Source organism: Miniopterus natalensis, chromosome 17 (assembly GCF_054644295.1).
Source record: "Miniopterus natalensis isolate mMinNat1 chromosome 17, mMinNat1.hap1, whole genome shotgun sequence".
NCBI lineage: Eukaryota > Metazoa > Chordata > Mammalia > Chiroptera > Miniopteridae > Miniopterus > Miniopterus natalensis.
The window spans coordinates 32,235,120-32,256,899 of NC_142097.1; the positions used below are offsets into that span (position 1 = coordinate 32,235,120).

The 21,780-nt window shown below is 41.4% G+C and overlaps 1 protein-coding gene across 1 annotated transcript in view; it reads right to left on the reverse strand.

The window, feature by feature from the left end:
- Positions 1 to 2,905: 2,905 nt before the first annotated feature.
- Positions 2,906 to 21,780, reverse strand: part of TEX14 (testis expressed 14, intercellular bridge forming factor) — an 81,669-nt gene continuing 62,794 nt past the window's right edge. Inside the window, exons 23-34 of the mRNA XM_087826236.1 lie at positions 20,458 to 20,539; positions 17,899 to 17,961; positions 17,303 to 17,430; positions 16,494 to 16,684; positions 15,236 to 15,332; positions 14,053 to 14,127; positions 11,336 to 11,413; positions 10,444 to 10,540; positions 7,599 to 7,691; positions 5,545 to 5,651; positions 4,258 to 4,309; positions 2,906 to 3,342 (exon numbers count right to left, since the gene is read on the reverse strand). Of these exons, the coding sequence (XP_087682362.1) occupies positions 3,306 to 3,342; positions 4,258 to 4,309; positions 5,545 to 5,651; positions 7,599 to 7,691; positions 10,444 to 10,540; positions 11,336 to 11,413; positions 14,053 to 14,127; positions 15,236 to 15,332; positions 16,494 to 16,684; positions 17,303 to 17,430; positions 17,899 to 17,961; positions 20,458 to 20,539 (1,100 nt within the window). The 3' untranslated portion in view covers positions 2,906 to 3,305. The remainder of the gene's footprint in view (positions 3,343 to 4,257; positions 4,310 to 5,544; positions 5,652 to 7,598; positions 7,692 to 10,443; positions 10,541 to 11,335; positions 11,414 to 14,052; positions 14,128 to 15,235; positions 15,333 to 16,493; positions 16,685 to 17,302; positions 17,431 to 17,898; positions 17,962 to 20,457; positions 20,540 to 21,780) is intronic.

Below are 21,780 nucleotides of genomic sequence, written 5' to 3' on the forward strand. Positions count from 1 at the left end.
TCCTGCACATGCCCCAATCGGGGCTGGGGATCAAGCCGGCAACTGAGGTACGTGCCCCTGGGGGGAATTAAACCCAGGGCCCTTCAGTCCACAGGCCGATGAGCTAACCACTGAGCCAAACTGGCTAGGGTGTGAAACCACATGATTTTAAGTAGCGGGGATCTCAATAGATTGAGAAACTGAGCTACTGATACAAGTCTTTAGAATATAAAACATGCAGCTAGTCATTGTGTCTTTTTTTTATGTAGAAAAGGATAAAAGTGGGAGAACATGTACAAGTCAGGTATTTTGAAAACATTAAGGGTGAACCAGGTTGAAGTAAAGATGCTTTTTAGTGATTTGTAGTCATTTGTTATCTTGTCATCATAAAATTGAGACTGGCTGACTTGAACAGAGCTTTGTATGATGGTTTACTGATACAGAACCTTTAACCACGAGCCTGTAATGTGTTATTTGTTGAGTTTCAGGAGTTCTCTGTATCTTCTGGATATTAATCCCTCATCAGACATATGATTTGCAAATATTTTCTCCCATTCTATGGGTTGCCTTTTTACTCTGTGGATAGTGAAATTGTAAATTTTCCTGAAGTCCAACATGTCTTATTTTTGCTTTTGTTGCCTGTACCTTTGGTGACATATCCAAGAAATCACTGCCAAATCCAGTGCCACGAAACTTTCATCCTATGTTTTCTCTAAGAGTGTTATTGTTTTTGGTCTTATGTGTAGGTCCTTGTTCCATTTTGAGTTAATTTTTGTACATGCTGTTATGTAAGGGCCCAATTTCATTATTTTGCATGTGGATATCCAGTTTTCCCAGCACCATTTGTTTAAAAGACTATCCTTTCCCCGTGATCTTGGTACCCTTGTCAAAAATCATTTGGCCATATATGAAAGGGTTTATTTCTGGATTCTCTATTCTATTCTGTTGATCTATAGTTCTGTATTTATGCCAATAGTTTTGATTACTGTAGCTTTGTAAGCTTTCAAACCAGGAAGTGTGAGTCCTCCAGTTTTTTTGATCTTTTGCAAGATTATTATGGCTATTCAGGGTCCACTAAACTTTCATATGAATTTTAGGATTGGGATTTTGATAGAAATTGCACTGAATTTGTAGATAGCTTTCGGGAGTATTGACATTTTAAAAATATTAAGTCTTCCATTACATAAAAATGGGATGTGTTTTCATTTATTTACATTTTCTTTAATTTCTTCCAGCAATGTTTTTTCGTTTTCATAGTATAAGTGTTTCACCTCCTTGGTTAAATTAATAAGTATTTTATTATTTTTGATGCTTTGTAAATGTTGTTTTTGTAATTTCCCTTTCAGATTATTCATTGTTCATGAAAATGCAACCGATTTTTGTGTGTTGCCTTGGTGTCCTGCTACTTTGCTGAAGTCCTTTATTCTAACAGTTGTTTGTATGGAATATTTAGGGTTTTCTACATATAAGCTCATATAATCTGAAAACAGAGATAATTTTACTTTTTCCTGTCTGCTGCTAATTTACTCAGTGGGAGAGTAGACTTATATAATTCCCAGAGGATCAACTTATTTCTAAGCAACATATACAGCATTACCATTATTCAGAAAAAGGCCAAAGGAATATATCTGGAAAACAACAACTGAAATATTATCCTGTTTTCCAAGGACGGGGCAGTAATTTCATTCAATAATGAGCCAACATTGATTAATCATCTACTATTGTGTTTAGACCTCTTCACATAGTCTCTGCTTCCCCATACTGACAAAAAGTGAACAACTCAGTATACTCCAAAAACTTGGCACCACACCCACAGAATAGATGTGAGGATGGGAACTAGATTCATAGAGGATACATCATCAGTTTTAACCTGAAATTAGCTTTTGGTTCATTTCCACAATCCTTAAACTTTGCTCAGGGTACTCTTGAGCTACAGTCTCAGGGAAAGCTACTGTGTTTTGTTGTAAGGATATAAATATGTTTGTTCCAGTTTGATCTTGGGCAGGTTATGGAACCATCTTTGGGCCAGTTTCCTCTTTTGTAAATAGGGATAATAATAATACAACTTTTAGTGGTGTTGGAGGATTAAAAATAATTGCTCAGTTAAATATTTGCTGAGCACCTAATGTGCGTAAGTTCTGTGCCAGGACCTAGAGATACCTCAGTGAACAATCCGGACATGATCCCTGGTCTCACAGAGCTTACAGTTGTATGGGGATGCATGGGGGTGGAATATTCTAGTGGTTTATAAGTGTGCCACATGTGTGCTATGACATAAAAATAAGGTCTATGTGTGACGTAGGGGCAGAGCAGGCAGGTACTATGGGAGAAATCTTACAGAAGGCCCTAACCTAGTCTGAGGTTCAGGGACTTCAGGAAGATTCCCTGAGGAAATGAAGTCATGTTAGTAGTTTTGGTCGTGGGAAGCTGAGTTAGTTCCTATCTGATGGCTTCTGTTTTCTTTGTGAGACTGGAGGTGAAGTCATCTGTTGAATGTTAATGGGAAGTGAAGGATGGAAGTTTGAAATAAGAGCTGCTGAGAATGGGCGAAGAAGCATACTAAAGAAACACAGGGGGACTGCCACGTGCAGGAAAAGGATTCATTTATATAAACTACCCGGCACAAATACATGCTCCATAACCGATAAACACTAACTACCAATATTATTATGGTTAACATTTGCCACTATTACATAGTCACTGGCCAGATAGAAGAGTCTACTCTGCCAGACCTGTAGGCAAAAGGTTACAAACCTTTTGTGTAGGATTTGTAGCCTTTATGAATACTAATAAATAATGCTACAATATCCTAACTCATCATTTATCATGATATATCTTCTATTAGCCCATAACAGAAATTGAAGCCTCTCTGGGTGGTGGTTTCTCTCCCAATAACTAAAATAAACACATCTTACACAACTGAAAGTCAACTGGTATTAAAAGTAAACATTTTATTATATAACAGAAGTAAAAGTTTTCAAAAATCTGTGTCAACAAAACCAAAGCTATTCTGGGCACAATGAGAAACTTTTATGATCAAAAATACTACCTTTCACTTTTCAGAAATCTAACTGAAAACAAATTATTACAACCACTGTGCTGAAATAAAAGCTTAAAATACAGCTCCGAAAAACAGAAACAAAAACAAATGGTTACATATGCTATAAACAGGCAGGGCCAAATCTTTCTGTCTATTACGGCAGCTGAACAAAGTGTGAGTTACGGAACCATTACCCTGATGGTGACTGAAGGAGACTAGGAAGAAGGGAGCTCACAAGCAGGATATTCAAACTCAGGCCAGGAGTCCATCTATGATCCAGTTCCGGTCAGTCTGACAAGTCACTCTGATCCAGCACGATTATCCTGTATGCATGTTTTTTAAAAAACAAAAAAGGGAGTTTTGAGTTGGCATGTACATTTTTAAAAAAATATATGTTTTTATTGATTTTTAGAGAGAGAGGAAGGGAGAGAAAAAAGGGAGAGAGAGAAACATCACTCGGCTGCCTCCTGCACGCCCCCTACTGGGGATCAAGCCTGCAAACCAGGCACATGCCCTGACTGGGAATCAAACCATCAACCTTTTGGTACACAGGAAGACAACCAACTGAGCCACACCAGCCAGGGCAGCATGTACACTTTTAAAAGACACAAGAGCCCAGCTGGCATGGCTCAGTGGTTGAGCATCTACCTATGAACCAAGAGGTCCCGGTTTGATTCCTGGTCAGAGCACATGCCCAGGTTTCAGGCTCGCAGCCAACTGATGTGATGTCCCTCTCATCGATGTTTCTATCTCTCTACCCTTCTCCCTTCCTCTCTCTTTAAAATCAATAGAACATATTAAAAATTTTTTTAAAAAGAAGACACAAAAACAGCCTCTTTCTGAATTCAAGGGAAAGGGATTCTGATTTTTAAAAAATTTTTATTAAATTTATTGGAGTAACATTGATTAATAATATTTTTTTATTTTTATAATCAAGGGAGATGGGCTCAACTAAGGTATCGTGGAAACGCAAAATGACTACAAAGCAACTGATAGCACCTTCTGTAGTTCCTCCATCTAAAACTGTTCTTTTCTAACTACTGATTACTTAACCAAAGTTAGTGTTTGCTTTATCTTACGTTTTATTAAGTATAAACATTAACATTTTTAAAACTGAGCAACTTTGAAGTCAAGTCTGTCATTAATGTTTATCAAGATGCTGATAAATGTTTATATAGTCTGCCTGTGTTGTCTAGAAATAGTGAACTTTGACCTACGGACATCTAATATCTCATTACCTGGAAGGTTCCGTCCAACTCCGTCGCTTCCAAAAACAAGATTTCAGTTCCTCTTGATGAAATATAGGAGGAAGAAAAACAACCTGATTACTTTCTAGGTCAAAAGGTACCAGTATTCAGAAGTCACATTACTGCTCTCTAGTTGAAGATGAACTGTTTTACCTAGAATCTTTCTAAAAACAGTTCATGGGTTTCCTCTTCTAACATTCTGCAGTTCCCTGTCATAGCTATGGACACTATCTATGATGCTAACTCACAAAGCCCCTCCATTATATTCTCAGTGAATTCAGTACTAGCCAAATGCTCACACACCTGGGCTCTCTCCCAGTCAGGGTCCTGGAGGAAACAGAATGCCACCCCAGGCCCTTCGATGAAGTTCTTACTTAGAGAAGTGTAGTCAGAATTGAGGCAGCAAACAAAGGATGGCAAAGCATCCCATGACTAGCAACAGTGGGAAGCCATTATTACTACTAAGTCTGAAAGGACTGGAGGGTGGAAGTAGGGACAAGACAGTTACTGGAACCCAGTGAGAGCTGGACCTGGGAAGAATGGGCTGTGTTTACGGAGGGATACCTCTTATAGGCAGAGGTAACGTGCTGAATTAGGCAGGCAGGGGAAGTAATACCCCAACCACTCTTGTGCCCTCTGATATGCTGGTGCCTCCCACTGGCCAACAGGAAGCCAGCTGGCCTTCAGGAAGCCCAGGAGATGCCGGGTTAATGGCCTGGGGCACAAAGCAGGGCAGAGGCAGAATGAGAATGGGCCGGAGAAGGATGAGAGGGATTCCTGATGACCTGAAAGAGTTCATGTCTCTTCCTGAGTAGAAGGAATTTAAAAACAGGAGGGTGTCATTTGTAAATGAATCTTAAAGCTCTACCAAACTGTTTTGAAATTAAGATTAATTTATACCTTTCACATTACTTGCAGACTCCATTTAAATTCTACAATTTATGATTTCTTATTGGATTCTGCAGCCTCTGTGTGAGCTAAATTTAGAACTCTTTTGAAGGCACTAGACAGTTAGAAGCAAAACATCTTTCTAGGCAATGTGCGAGATAAGAATGATGAGACTGGCCAAAGCCTTGCTTTAGAAATGAAATTCAATGTTGTTACTGTTTTGTGATGAAGACATGATTGGCAATTAACAGAAATCCCTGGCTGCGCTATGGGGGAAATGTGTACAAGGATTATGTACAGCATCTGGGGAACACTTCTAAATAACTTTGATGTCCATCAAAGCCCAAGGACTCCAAGCTACACTATCAAGGATTATTCATCCATCCATACCTTCTTTAGAAGTCCCTAAAAAGCTCTCTGATGTCTTCTCTGGCTTCATGCCTTCTTCCTCTCTTCTCTTCTTCTCACCAACTTCTCGATCCTTGGTATTTATCTCCCTTCAATAACAATGATTTTTGGTATCAAAACATATGCACAATGGCCAGGGCAAGAGGACTGTGCTCCAAAGGAAACATAATAATAGCTAGCATGAATGGAGTGTTCCCTATGGGCCAGGCATCGCTTCAAGTATTATAATGTATATTAACTCAGTTTTCATCACAACTATGTAAGGTAGTTACCACTACCATCCCCATTAAGTGATGAGGAAACTGACACACAAAGAAGTTAAATTACATGCCTAGTAAGCCCCAAGAGCTGGGATCCAACCCAGGTGGTCTGTCTCAGACTCTGCTCTCAATCACTAGGTTATATTGTCCCAAAGAAAAAGAAGGCATTTCACTTATGTTGTCATTGGTGTTCTTTTACAGCCACCACTTTATTACATCTTCCTTTCCTGAATCTCTCTGAAATGAAATATCTAAAGTATCTAACAACTTTTGTCAAACTAGTAAGCAGAAACTTTCTCTCCCACTCAACTATAAGCTCTTAAGGGCAGAGACGTCTTATCTCTCTGCATCTCTAGGCCCTAGCACAGCACTTGGCTTGTGGCCAAAGCTCCACAGACGCTGGCTGAACCAAACTGGCACTGTTCAAAGATTTCTCTTCTGTTTTCACTTGCTGGATATTCAAAACAAATATGTAAATGAGAGAGAAAATAAAGCCTGGGGGGTGAAAAGGACTTTTTCATCCTAGCCTCTCATCACTAACAGAATCATAGGCTCTAGAGTCTGTCCGGAGGAGGCCTTCAGGTTATCTTCTGCTCTGTCCAAATGCCCCGGACCAGAGTCATCCAGCCTGTGCTTGAGAGGAAGGAGCTGTTTTCTCTGCCAGAGAGCTATGGCTATGAGAAAGTTTATGCTTTACTGAATAAAAATCCCTTACTCTGCAGTCTCTAGTCACTAGCTCTGTCCTTTGGGGCAGAAGACAGTAAGCTGACTCTCTTTACTTTACGATATTTCAGGTGTCAGGGCAGCTATCAAATTCTCCACTCCATCTGCTCTTCTCAGGCCGAGCCTCCCCAGCTTCTTCAGCTGTTCTCATATGACATGGGTCCTTTCCAGACCTCTGACTGTTTAATGGCCATCCTCTTCTGTTTGCAAATGTCCCTTTTAAAATGTGCCTCCCAGAAAGGAGCCCCATACTGTGTCACAGCAGCATGAGTCATTACCTTGACCTGGTCAATACATTTCTGCTGTTCATCATTCATGCTGCACCGACCTTTATATTTTTATTTTTCATTGACTTTTTAGCAACTGCATCAAACTGAGGCCTCATGGAGTTGCTGTCTATGCCTTCTTCAGAAAGAATGTCTTGAATTCGTATTATCTCAAGATGCATGTGAAATGCCAGGCATATCAAAATAAGACACACACATACTCCCTCTCTTCCTCTCTCTCTCAAAAAAATAAAAATAAATAAAAGTAATACATATTTCCTGCCTTCAATGGAATTACAATGAGTAGGATCTTCCAATAAAAAATTCCCCGTTAGGTCAGAACTCTCACATTCCATACTTTGGGATCCAAATGCTCTGCTTCATCTTTGAGGGAAATCTAACATTTCCACCTGTTGAGACCATTTTGAATCCACAGTCTATCACCCATCACATTAGTATTCATTTTAGACTTGTTATCTAAAAATTTGATAAGCATACCTTTTTTTATTTAATTCAAATGACTGATGAACATGTTGAAGGTGACAGGGCCAAGATATAGCAATCTTAGAGGCCTCTCTCTATACTGATATCAACCTGTTAATATCTTGAGTACTATGGGTGTTTGGAGGAAGACGGGCAGACGGAAGTCAGGGCTGGCTTATCCACAGCAATGTAATGCCATCACCAGATATTCATTCTCCCAAAAGGTGTTTTTTAAAAACTGAAATCTAGTCCCCCTTCCAGAGAAAGAAGAAAACAATCCCTGGATGGAGAACAATATAATAACCTTGCAGAGCCCTTGGGGAGATCCTGTTGCTCCAAGATGTCCTCAGGTGGCAGCAGCCATCTTTCCAGGTCCTCGTCTAGAGAAGAGTGAGCTCTGCCCAAGGGCAAGAAGAGAATTGAGACCAGTCACTTCCCGTCTCCCTTAACAAGGAGGCACAGCACCTTAGAGTGCGAAAGGACCTTCAAACTTGTGCTTTCACTATACATATAAGAAATGGAGAGCTTGCTAAGATTGTATGCAGAGTTATAGAGGTCACCTAGATCCGATAAATGTGCACAAAATCCTCTTGACAAAAATCTTCGGCACCCATGACATCCCTACCTTCCGAAGTCCAATGCTAGACTATCTCAATTCTTGATCATTAAGTCAGTTTCCACCTGAGGCTAGAACTGTACCCTCTGAGACTAAAGGATGCAGTGTGTGTTTTCAGAAGGCCCACAGAGTTCCACCCATCTGAACAATATCTTCCCCTCTGGCTTGGTGCCAAGGACTGAGATGACGGAGCATCTGTGGGCATCTCTCCTTGCTCGGCCCTTTTGGGAAAGAAAGAGACAACAATAATAGTAGCTACATTTTGACCATGTGCAAAGCACTTTATATAATCAAATGTAACTCGGCCTTCCTGAGCTACTCTTCTTTTGCCTTGAATAATGGCATAGATGTTACTGGAGATGTTTTGGAGATGGAAGGAATGGAGTTACACCACACATTATGGTCAGAAGATTTCTAAAACTTAAAGAACTATATCGTCCTCCCCACCCCACCCCCCGCCTCTTTTTCTTCTCTGTCTCCCCCAAAACCCTCTCCCCACTTCCTCGCAGGTCCCAAGGCTCTTGTCTCCTCTTCCACTTCCCAGACCTTCCCTTACAGGTCTCTCTTTTCCTTCCTTATATAGAATAATTTTGCCCTTGAAGAGTGTGGCAAAAACAAGACTCACTATCCAAAAGCTACTCAAACCACTCTTCTCCCTTGCCGCCTTCTTCTACAGCAGCTAAAAAGTTAAAGGCTCAAATTCCAGTCTCCCTTGTAACTGAAGATGATCATGCATCCCATTTGCCCAATGAGATATAGTGAGAAAAGCGGCAGAGTCAGCTAGAATAGTCCTTTGCCCCACCCTCTTTTCTCTGCCTGGTGTGTGGACAGTAGTCATCTTACAACCAGGAGGTGACAAGCCTGAAAATAAAGGCCAACATGCTATGCTGTTGCTATAGGTGGCACACCAGGAAGATCAAAAAAGCCTGTCTCTGGTGGCATCTTTGATGCCCTGCCAACCTGTGGGCCTCATCATGTGTGACAAACTCATTTAGGCATGATGGTGGGGTTTTCTATCACTGCAGCTGAAAGAATTCTGCAGGGCTACCTTAAGGATCCACAGGACCAGTAACAGGATGAAGCAAGTGGTCCAAAGACAAATTCAGATCCTGTGTTTCTTTAAAATTCAGATATTCTGTTCATCATGGATTCTTTTGTATTAATTTTGATTTTTAAAAATATTACATTAAAATAGCACTTATCTTGACTCCTGCGTTTTCTGGGGCCTCCTTCAATTTTGTGTACAAGGAGTGTCTTACTCACCTCGCCCTGAATGATAGGACAAGGCAAGAGAAGTCGGGAGGCAAAGGAGATGAGCTGCAGTGGTTTACCTTCCAACACAGGTCAAAGGAGAGCTCCGAATCAGGACGAGAATCAGGCTTCCTGAGGCAACCTTGTGTTTTAAACTGAATTGTCAGATGATTGCCCCCACTTCCTCCTATTTGGCTAGAAAGATCTAACAATTTCTTTTCCAATGCCTTTAACTAAGATGTCTTGAAAAAGCCAAAACCCATGTTTGCCTAAACAAACCACACAACTTGACAAGAAAAAAACCAAACAGCCCTATTAAAAAATGGGCAAAGAAGTTAAATATTTCTCCAAAGAAGATACACAAACGGACATAGAACACATGAAAAGATACTCAGCATTAGTGATGATAAGGGAAATGCAAATCAAAACCACAATGAGATATCACCTCATATCTACTAGGATGGCTACAAAAAAAACCCCACACGCAGAAAATAAGTATTGGCAAGAATGTGAAGAAACTGAAACCCTTGTACACTGTTAGTGGGAATGTAAAACAGTGCAGCTGCTGTGGGAGACAGTCTGGTATTTCCTCAAAAAAATTAAAAATAGATTTACCATATGATCCAGCAATACCACTTCAGGGTATAGATCCAGAAGAATGGAAAGCAGGGTGCCTTGAAGAGATATTCATACACCCATGTTCACAGCATTATTCACAACAGTCAAAAGGTGGAAGCAACCCAGTCTCCACTAACGAATGAAAGAATAAACAAAATATGATATACACATACAATGTAATTAAGCCTTAGAAAGTAAGGAAATTCTGACACAGGTGACATGAACAGACCTTGAGAACATTATGCTCAGTTACAAAAGGACAAGTACTATATGATTTCACTTACATGAAGTCATCAAAAGTAGTTAAACTCACAGAAACAGAAAGTAGAATGGTGGTTGCTAGGAACTGAAGGGAGGGGGACATGGGGAGTTTTTTAATGGGTACAGAGTTTCAGTTTTGCAAGATGGAAAAGTTCTGGAGACTGGTTGCACAGCAGTGTGAATATAATTAACACTAGTGAACTGCACACTTAAAAATTTTATGTTATATGTATTCTACGACAATTTAAAAAATGTTTTTAAACCTTTTAGGAATAGGGGCTATTAGGATAGTATTGAAAAAGACCATTTTCCCCCTTCTTCTTATTTGTCAATAGAGGAAAAACACTAATACAAACTAATACAGTATTTTAAAACCTTTCAAAAGTCCAGCTTTTTCTGTTACCTCTCTGTGTCTTCTCCTACACACTGAGTTTGCTGGGTCCAAAGTATACTATCTTCTTTTGTACTGTTAGTTTCTTGTTCTTCTAAATGACTCTGATCTAAAAACAGTTGAAAAACTTCACTTTATTTGAACAGCAACAAAATAATTCAAAAAGACTGCCTTAAAATGGAGTGCAAAAAACTTAGGGTTAACAGTGGCCTCTGTATCCTGCAAAGCACTAGTCCCCTCTTCCCAGGAAAGCAGGGGCCAGGTGGCAGTCTGCAGGGTGCCTGTGTTCACAGCAGCTGCTTCTGGGGTCTTGGGAGCTCTTCAGTGCCAGGTAAAGCTACAGGAAACCCAGCTTGTGCCAGGGCTCAAGAGAGACAAGGAAGCAGAGGAAGGAAAGGGCACATAAGAGAGGAAGTAAGTGGCCCTGAAAACAAATTGCACAGATTTACTTGAGGACCACCCTGTTCCCACTTGTTAGATATTTCTAGGTTGGAGCCCCAGGGAAAATATTTGGGTGGGGAAGGGTAGTACCCTTTAATGTATGCCAGGCATTTTACACATGCTATCTTGTTCCATCCTGCCAGCAATCCTATGAAGGGAAAAGAACTAACATTTGTTCAGTATCTTACAATGTACCAGGCACTGTGTATGGAGCTATTACGCACATCATGAAGTAGGAATTATCATCCCCATTTTATAGATGAGGATAACTGAGGCTCAGACACATTAAACAGTTGGCCATACAAAAGCGGAGTCAGAAACAGTTGGCCATACAAAAGCAGAGTCAGAATCGAGGTGGTTATGCCTGACCTCAAGGTCTACACTCCCCCAAATGTACCACTGTGCTGCCAAGGACAGCATCCCAGCATGAATCAGATGAGAAAGATCTGGGTAGTTGGCTTACCGTTTGCAGTGATGCCCAGAGGACTTGCTGTGTCCTCACCCAATGCGGTGGACGAGGCCTGCTGCCGCTTCAAGTGTTCTGTCCAATACAAAAGCAGAAGGCAACTTATTTCTTCCTGTTCATGTCACACCATTCTCTAGGGCAGTGGTTCTCAAAAGGGGTCCTCAGGCCAGCCACAGTATACCTAACTTGTTAGATATGCAAATTCTCAGGCCTCATACCAGACCCACTAAATCAGAAACCCTGGGGGTGAGGTCCAGCAATCTGTAGTTTAACCAGCCCTCCAGGTGATTCTGATGCCTGATAGCTTGGAAACCACTGCTTGAGGACATTCAATCCCATACAATAAAACTAAAACTGATGATGGCAGGTAAGACTTGCAGAGCCCTATGTGGCAGGTATGGTTTCTAACCCACATTAAAATCAATGTTTGCAGTTATTCTCACAACAACCCTATGAGATGGATCACATTATTGTTATTCCTGTTAAAGAGACATGGAAATGAAAGTAAAGAAAGGTTAAGGAGGAATTTACCTAGAATCATAGAGTAAGAGGTAAAAATGGGATTTAAATCCAGGCAGTCTAGCTCTAAGGTTTATGCTCTCAATCTCCATTTTCTAATCTATGTTTGTAACAGCATCAGAACAACCCATAATTTCCTCCATCTCTATTAGACTATTTCATAGTTTTACCTAGTTTATGGGAAAGACAGAAAGCAAAGAATATCTATAACTTCTAGTTCCTAAAGAATTGCTCACTAGACCCAGACAAGCAACTGCTAAGCTCAGCACACTGCATTTGTTAGGTGCTTAGTTTCCTCCAAGTGTTCCCAGAGCAGAGCAGAGCAGACAGCTGGGAGGCAGCATAGACAGGAGCCCTGGGCTACCTCACCACATGGCCCTGCTATGTGCAGACACAGGTCTCTCCCTTCCTGCAGGTCAGGATACAGGCCCTACGTGGTAGTTCCTGGGCCATTAAGGGCCCCATAAGATCATTTAATATAATTTGAAATAAAAACCCCACTTCATCCTTGTTAAAAGTAGTCCCTTGTTGATCATAAAGGATCCCCTAGAGTTCTAGAGGACCTCCCCTTTAGGCCCTTGTCAGAAGCCTAGGGCTTTGGATGTGGGCGCTCCAAAAGCACAGGTGTTAGCTCTGGGTCACTCCCCAAAGCGCTCTGGAGGGGAAACAACAGCAGAGTGATGATACAGTATACAATAACCAGATGGGAGCACCTATTAGGAGAAACTACCCAAATGCCCTCTGCCTTTTGTCTTTCTGGAAAATTACTGACCCATCTCAAAGTACAGACATCACCTATAAACCTGGCCCAGATAATTCCCCTAAGTACGTGAAGGGAAGTTTCACAAAGTGCACAGGGATACAACAGTGCCATGAGGCTGGAGCCTGGGAAGAGACCTGGTGACAGCTGCTGAAATGGGGGACTCCACGTGGTGACTGAAGAGAGAAGACAACAGAATCCAGAGGAAAGTTTCACTAAATTCAAACTGCAAAGGAGTCTACAAGTACTGCCTTAATTAAGGCAGGACCAAGGAACAGATGACACCCGAGCAGGACATGTGTGGTGACCTCTACTCTCACAAGCAGCAGTTCTATTGCTGTATTAAGAAGAGCAACTGGAGAGCACTTTGCAAGGACTCCCTAGGGAGTTCCAGAGCAGGAAAGTCGGTGTGGGGGTAGGGCCCTGAGAGAACGACACCCAAATCCTGTGACCTGTATGAACCTGTGGCACCAGGAGAGGGGTGCAGTGAGGTAAGAAGGACCTAGGACTACAGAAAACAAATCTAAGGAAGGTTCTGGCAGCTCTGATCAGCCCCACCCAAGTTCATCAGACCAATGGGGCTCGGCCTTGTGACAGCATAGACTGTAGCTTTCTGTTGAATCACAGCAGGTAGTCCTCATTCACTTTCCTCTTCCTGATGAGACACAAAACCTCTGAGACCCTGAAAACCAAAAAGTTCCCCTCAGGAAATTCTCTAGGGGCCGCACACCAAGAATCGAACCAGCAGAGGTCTGACAAGATGTTCCTCTAAGAGTGCAAGTCTGGTGGACCAAGCTCTCAAGAAAAAAGCAGTCAGGTCGTTTCTGGACAAGCAAACCACTTGCCCCAAATGTCTTTGTACCATTTACTTCCAGCATTAATTCAACTGGGAAAGGCTAGCCAATCAGCTACAACTAAAACTGAGCTGGTATTGCTCAGTCTCTGCCTGAAATGGAAAATTCTGGTCACATTAGGTTTTGTGCCACTGACTTCTCTGCCCTAGGGAAAGTGACTCATCCGCAATGCCAATACCTTCAATACCTCCTGCTAATTGCAAGACTAAAAGAACAGGGTGTCTTGGTCTCAGTAGCCAGACATCACGCCTTCAAGGTATGGCTGGTTTGGTTAGAAAAGGAGATAACAATTCCTTCAATAACAGAAGTTCATCATAATAAACCACTTGTATGTTATTTCCTCTTAGAATCATTACCATGGACCGTCTAAGTAACGACAACAGACATAGGCTAATTATCCTGGCCAGGCTGGTAGTAATCTGAGGTCCATTTTATTGGAAAACTGCCCCTTCCTGAATTCTGTACACTCATATTGCCTTCCACACTATATAGTGCTCAAGCCCAAGGCAAAGAATCATATTGTGGTCAGTGACCACAGCTAACAGGGCCACCGTGTACATTCTGTATTGAACATCCCTTACCAATTTCGTCAAGTAGCTCCTGAGATGGAGGTGGTAGCTTGTCAATGTGTTGCTGCGAGATGGCTTCTACTAGTTCTGAAAAAAGATAAAAGGGAAAATGACTTAACACCCTCCTGGACCTGAAGTGGATTTTCTAGGCTCCCACATGGATGTACCTTAGGATTTCTCAATGATGAAACAAACTAAGGCAGGAAGAAGGCCTCTTCCAATAACAGACCTATTTGAGACCTCCAAATATGTGGATGGCTTTACTCTCCCTTTTACTCCAAACCGTTTCCTGTATCACCCCTATCCCAGGACTGCTTAATCTGTGCCCCGTAATCTGTGCTCCCCATGGATATTTGGGGTAAGTGAAGTACAACTTCTTACTGAAAGGCTGGGGGTCCAGTCTGGAACAGGGCTATTGGAGGTATATAGAGGCTCTGAACCAGTCAAAATGAACAAAACATAAAGTAGAAGGCCTTTCTCTGTAGATTTTGAGGCCAGGGCACATAGGAACAATCATCCTTTGGGCCTTCCCCTAAGTGCTCAATTATAACATTAACCAAATTCCCTCAGCATAATCCACAAAATCCTTATACCCCAAAGCGAGATTGCAAGAGTTGTACCAAAGGTGCAAGACATTAAAATTAATGTGGCAAAGACAACATGCCTGTGTAAGAGCTGTTAACACATTCATACCTTTGCTTTGGAATTGTCTTCTGAGAAGCTATCCTAAGGAAAGGAGCCGAGGTGCAGACAGACTTCTGCACAGTTCTTCAACATAAGGGCATGGTTAAGCGGGATATGCAGAACGGACTGTGATGCAGCCATTACATATATTTACAAATAATTTTTATTGACAAGAGGAAAGCCTCAAAATATATCATCAAAGAAAAAAAAGCAGGCCAGAGCTGATATACGATATAATCTCAGCTATGCTAAAAATGTTTTTTTTGTATATTTCCAAAATATAAAAAAGATATGTACCAAAATAGTACAAGAGGTTAAAAAATGGTGGCAGAATTCAATGCTTTTCTTTTTTAAGTTCTTCTTTATTCTCCAAGTTTTCTATAATGAATGTGTCTTTTATAATCGGGGGAAAATAGTTTTGTTTAAATCGAATGCAGCATCAAAGATGAGACTATGGCTCCCTTAAATTGCCTTCCTATTATGAACCTGTATTTTGATAAACACAGGGTACCTCTTGGCAGGCTCCTCTTCTGGGTGGCATGGGATGACGTGTCAGGTGCCTTAGCACTGCTGGAGGAACAAGCCCCGGTACATGTAGATGATCTTTTCTATGAGTAAGACATAAATAAGGTAATTGACACATATATTGAGCTAAAAAGGCCCGTGCAGCTCCATCATTTCCAACATTAAGGCTGTGTATCATTGATAGAAGTAGCCAGGTATCTGTTGATTCCTTCTCATCCCTCCTCGCCTCTGCAGCACTGAGTACTTACCTCTTTGTTACAGTCTTTCTCACTAGGTGGTGAGCTCCTTGGGCACAGGGACTATGCCCTTTATATTCACATTTGGATGCCTAGAAGAGGGCCTGGCACTGTGCCTTGTACTTAGAACCTGCCCAATTAACAGTTTGATGAATGAAAGCATAAAATTCTTTATTGCCCTACTTCAGAGTGAGACCTTTTGTGAATCAAATGCCCAGAGAAGGTAATAGTTGGTTTTTCATTGAAGGCCAAAGCCAGTCATCAATCTGCTACAGAATGGTGAGTCAACAGGTTCTTTTTATCTTGTTTTGAGTGCATAAACATAAGCATTTTATTACTCATGATTCTGGGAGTCAGGGTTCAGGCAGTGCTCAGTAGAAACTGCTCCACATGATGGCAGTTGAGGTAACAATGATTTGGAGGATTCGAGAGGGTTTCATTCACACGTCCAAGGTCCTGGTAGTGGCAGGACAGGCAAAGTTACATTACAAAGGGATGGAATGATAGGTTCTCAATGCACAGTACCAAGCAAAGAACTTAGTTTTCTTGAAGAGACTACACATGTGAAATATGAGGGAGGAGAGAAGGTAGCACACAATTGACTGTTTTTACTGCAGACTATTCATTCAGGAGTTCAGAGAAGACTCAATATCAATCTGGAACTAACCAGAGGAGGCTTCAAGGAGGAAGCAGAACTCGAGCCTCCTCAAGTGGGTAGGATATGGTTAGAAAGAAAGAACAATGCAGGTGAAGGCAGCATCATAAGCTATGGCAGAGGTTGGCTCTTAGAGAAATTGCCAAACATTATCTCTAGGGAGAAAAAAGGCACAAAAACCCAGGGTCTATCTTACAGTACAGACTGAGAGAGGAGCCCCAGGAAAGCCTGGAGAGGAGCCAACCTACTTCTTGCCCTCTTTGTAAAATGGATGTGGAGAAATTGTGGTACTCTAGACCACTGAGGCCTTTGAGCTAACACCATGGAGTGGAACGCAGAGCTGGCATACTTACGTGATCAGTCCGTCTTGAAGGGAGAGTTCCAGAGAAAGTAAAAAGGGACTCTAGGCTCTTTGCTTTCTCTTGGACAGTTGTAAATTTATCAGATTCCTGACAGCTCCAGCATGAGGAAGACCCTGTTTTCACCTGAAATGTGATGCTTTCAAGGCAGTCTTTATAGCGACTGTCAGTTGAAGAAATTGACTCTGTTGTGGAAAAAAGGGCAGTTAGTGTCTGAATCCTTTATATTATTTAAAAACAAAAACAGAAAACCCCACACAATTCTATACCTATACCAGGGATTTTCCAAATTGTTAATAACGGAAATAATCACTGATTCAAGACACAGCTCCTCAAAGTATAAAAAATGACAGTCTCTAAACTGAGTCATCAAAATAAAGGGAGATTATTTGAAGTACAAATATACTGGAACTAAGGACACCAGAAAGAGGATATTGATGCTGGCTGCATACACTTGCAGGACTCAGAACTACACATGTTTAAGCACAAAGGAATGAAGTTACAAACTCTAGAGAATGCAATGTATTTGCACTAAATTCAATAGTGCTCAGAATACATAGTAGCTTTTGCATTTGCACGTCTGTACCTCTGAAGTAAAAATGCCTCCTATAGCTGTTTAATAACCAACAGTACCACCCCTCCCTGGCCTCCCATGGGCTTATTCCCTTCAGCTTTGGCCCTAAAGAATGCCTCTGCACTGGGAGAAAACACCAGGTCTGCTCCCAAGACCTGGCTTCCCAAGGCAAACGGGGCAGGGGCTCACTCCCTCTTCCAAAACACTTCTCCTCCCTGTGGGTGATTACCTGGGCTGAGCGGAGTGCTGACACTAGTAGGTGCGTGGTTTGTTTTGGGTGTTTTGCATGAGAGTTCCTTAAAACAACCATCTTGTTCATAGGAGATACTAGACAGGTCTTGAATGTCTGTCAATGATCTAAAGAATTAAAAACACACAATAATTGGGAGATGTCTGGAAAAATCAAACAATATATTCCTGAGAGGGACTTTTTAAGGATGCTCTTGACAAAAATCTTTATTTGGCAATAGGTCAGAATTAGAGAATATCTTATATATATATTAAAGAGAATATTAGAGAATATCTTACCAGGAGATACCAACTTTAAATATATCTCAGCAACTAAAAATATACTATGTCCAGAGATGAAAGTAACTTGTGTGGAAACCAAATTTAATCTGTTTACATAAATATGTTTCTACCTCAGGTAGAAACATATAGTTGTTATAATTATCATCACTGTCTTTCCTTGACTGTAATTTAGATCCCATCTTGGTGACAGAAGAAATAGGCTCACATAAAATGGGAAGAATGCAGATTCTTACAAAGGAAATACTATTCCCCTAAAATGAAAACTTTACACAGGCAATCCTTCAGTGGCCATACATGTCTTTCTCTTTCAGTTCCTTCAGTGACTCCTTTAACGTCTCCTCTTGTTCACCTTCAGGACTGTAAGAGAGAAAGTAAGAAAATTACATGAATTGCCTGTCAGCTGAGTGGACAAAAGTGGTACAAGGGACCAGTGTGAGAAGCAGCAGGAAGGGCACTAAGCTCAGAAGTGGAAAGTGTGAATTCTGGTCCTGGCTCTGCTGTCAACTAGCCACATGTTCTCAAGCAAGTCTGAGCCTTGCTCTGCACCTCAGTTTCCTCTTAGAGGCTGAATAAATGCTCTCTAAGGGTCAGTCCATGTGAAATCAGCTAATGATGCTATATGACAGTGAGCAAGTTCCAGGGGAAATCATTGGAGCACAGGAACTTTGCTGGGGATGGAGGCTGGAGCAAAGGGCACAGTCATGGGGCCTGACCATATGAGGTAGCTTCCAGGCGCAGAGTATCAGGAGAGGCCTGTGCCAAGAAATGGCCAGAAAAGAATACTGAAGGCAAACTTGACCTGTTTCTACTTGAACCAGTATTTAGGATTCAGTTTCAATACTTGTTGAACACAAACTATAAGCCAGATCCCAAACTAAATCCTTCCATGTTTTCAAAATTTTAATCTTTGCAACAATCCTGTGAGGCCAATGGTAAAAAGGAAAGGGCATGGACTTTGAGTTGTGACTTTATTCTGTTCACTAAAATATTTGTTTCTCCTTCTAAGCACACAGTAGAACAGCACTTTTTGGCCCTCCTAATTTGCATAAATGGCCACATGTCTTGTTTTAACCAGTGAAATGTAAGTTAAAGTGATGTGCGCAACTCCTGGGAAAAAACTTCAAAGGACAGTGCACAATTCACCATGTCCTCTCTCTGCTGCCTCAGCAATTAAGGACGCACGACAGAGCCCATCCTCAGCTTGTATCTCTGACAGAAGGTAACACAACACAGCACACTCCTGGCCATCCCATGATGGACAGGGAGCATGAGCAAAAGATAAACTTTCATTGCTTTAAGCCACTAAAACCTGGGGATTGTTATGTAGCATAATGTAGCCTCTCCTGGCTGATATAGCCACTCACTAACTGTTCAACCTTAGAAAAAATACTTAAACTCTCTCAACTTTGCCTTCCTTACTGGCAAAATAGAGATAACAGTGTGTACCTCCGAGGGTTATTATATGACTTAAATCTGACAAAACAGTGTACCTGGCATGTGGTAGCTGCATAGGAAACACTAGCTATAATTATTATAGATAAGGAAATTGAGGCTCAAAGAGGGGGAAAGTAAATTGAATGTTATTGTACCAGGCCCTTTACATCTATTAGTTTAATGAAATTTTTTCTTTTGAGATAACTGTATATTCACAGGCAGTTTTAAGAAATACACTTAACGTAGTTTCCCTCAATGGAAACATCTGGCAAAATTATAGAACAATATCACAACCAAGAAATGGACACTGATACAGTCAAAACAGAGACATTTCCGCCACCATAAGTCCCTTCATATCGCCCTTTTATAGCCATGTCTATTTCCCTCTCACTCCCTACCTCTTCCTTACTCCTAGTAACAACTCGTTTGTTCTTTATTTCTGTAACTTTATCATTTCGAAAATGTTATATAAGTGAAATCATATAAATAGCTTTTGGGGATTGCTTTTTCCACTCTGCATAATTCTCTGGAGATTTATCCAGGAAGTCACATGTATCAATAGTTCATTCTTTTTCCTGACTGGGTAGCTAAGTTAGCTAGAGCATCATCCCAATACTCCCAGGTTGAGGGTTTGATCCTTGGTCAGGGCACATACAAGAAAAAAATATTAAAAATAAAATGAACAAATAAATAAATAAATGTTCATTCATTTTTATCTTATTTTAAGAGAGAGAGAGAAGGATCCATGTGAGAGTGGAACATCCATCGGCTGCCTCCTACACGTGCCCCCTACAGGGGATCAAGTCCAAAACCTGGCATGTGCCCTGGCCGAGAATGGAACCAACAACCTTTCAGTGCACTGATGACACTCATCCAACTGAGCCACACTGGCCAGGGCATTGTTCATTCTTTTTTATTGCTGAAGAGTATTCCATGATACGGATGTATCACAGCCTGTTAAATCATTTACTTGTTAGAAAAATCTTAAAATGTACTAGCCAGTTTTTGGCAACAACAAAAGTACCTATAACTTCCATGTATGTATTTTTGTGAGCGTAAGTCTTCATTTCTCTGGGACAAATACCCAGGAGTTTTATTATTACTTTTAATCCCTATGTCAACATTCTCAGTAAGGATTCTTATTCCTTACAGTTTTACAGACAGGGAAACAGAAAACAGGGGCTGAGAAACTTGACCCAGGTTCACACGGACAGAAAAGCAGTTAGGATCTGAATACAGATAATGACTGCCTTTCACGACCCCACACATTCTGCTAAACAAGTGCTGACAAAGCTAATCTGCGGGGTCTAATTTTTAGAATGTGGTAGCTAGTACATTTTAAGATGAGCAATATATAAATATGGGGTATTATCACCAATTAACATTACTACTATGAGTGAATAAAATCAGAGCACACACCTTGGTATAGTTTGGAACTGAGACCTGGTAAAAACCTCAGCATTCTTTCCAAGGCTTTTTCTCATTTGGACCTTTCTTTCACCTGAAAGAATAAAGTAAATATATTTTGGCCAACCCAGATTATTATTTTCATTCCCTTCACTTTCCCTTGGTCTTGTCCAGAATAAGAAATAATCTGGATAAACAAAAGCGCTTCCTAATTGGGTTTGGATTGAGTGCTGTAGAAGAGGTTTTTGCTCCAAAAGTTTCTTTTCCTTTCTCAGAGGGGGAACTCTGACACTCAGAACACAATCAAGCCATTTACTGGCCTTCCAGTTATAACCACACAGTTATTTCTGGAGACAAATGTTGTTTTGTCTTTTCAGGAAGGCAAACTGACCTGGTTCCTGTCAACAGACACCAGGGGGCGTTGAAACCAAGAACTATTTGTTCACTCAAGAGTCAGTAGAAAAGACCATTAGTTGGGCGTTTCCAGAGTGCTGTGCCTCTTGGTCATCAAAAAGCACTTAAGGAGTAGGGGTGGGGTCTTGAGTACTAAGGAGCTAATTCAACTGTTCTCTGTTCTTCCCGGTGCTCAGTGAGATACTGTGCAGACCTCTGGCACATAGGGCGAATATCCATGTTCCTTCTCAGCACTCTACTGCTGTGGTTTACAGAGAAGAGGGCAGAGCAGCCTGCCCTATTGGCAAATGCTCATGATCCCCCTGCCATTCCATAGGTCCAGGCAGTCTGGTGGGCAATGGGGAGGTCCATAAGAACAACGCCACCTTTAGCAGGTACTAATGAGCTCTGAAACCTCACCAGTAAAGACACATTGGGGTTCTTCCTGTGACCTTTCAAATACTAGAAAGCATAAATTCCTAATAGGTTCAATTTAGAGCAGGAGGGGAATTTAGAGATTTTAGAGCCTGACCATCACCTTTACTTTATACAAGGGGAGAGTGGGACCCTGGGGTAAGGTGACTTGCCCAAGGTCATGCAGGGGAAAAAAAATCAGTAGCAGAACTAGATTTGGAAGCCAGCATGTGTCCAACTCTTACCCCTGTTTCATCACCTGGTGTGAAGGCGATATATATCAGAGCCTAGCAGGAAAGGGGGAAGAAAGGGCTGAAAGAATGAAACAGTAGAAATTAGAGGCTTCTTCATGTACTGCAGATGTCTGGATCGAACTAGCCCAGGTTTTCTGACCTGTCTGCTCCACAACTTCTCTATTCCACTAAACTCTCTTCCAAACATAAGCGAAGTGGCCACGTGCAGGCCAGGCTCACCCAGAAAGTGATCATGGGCAGAAGTTACACAAAAAGAAGTGGGTGGCCCAAGACC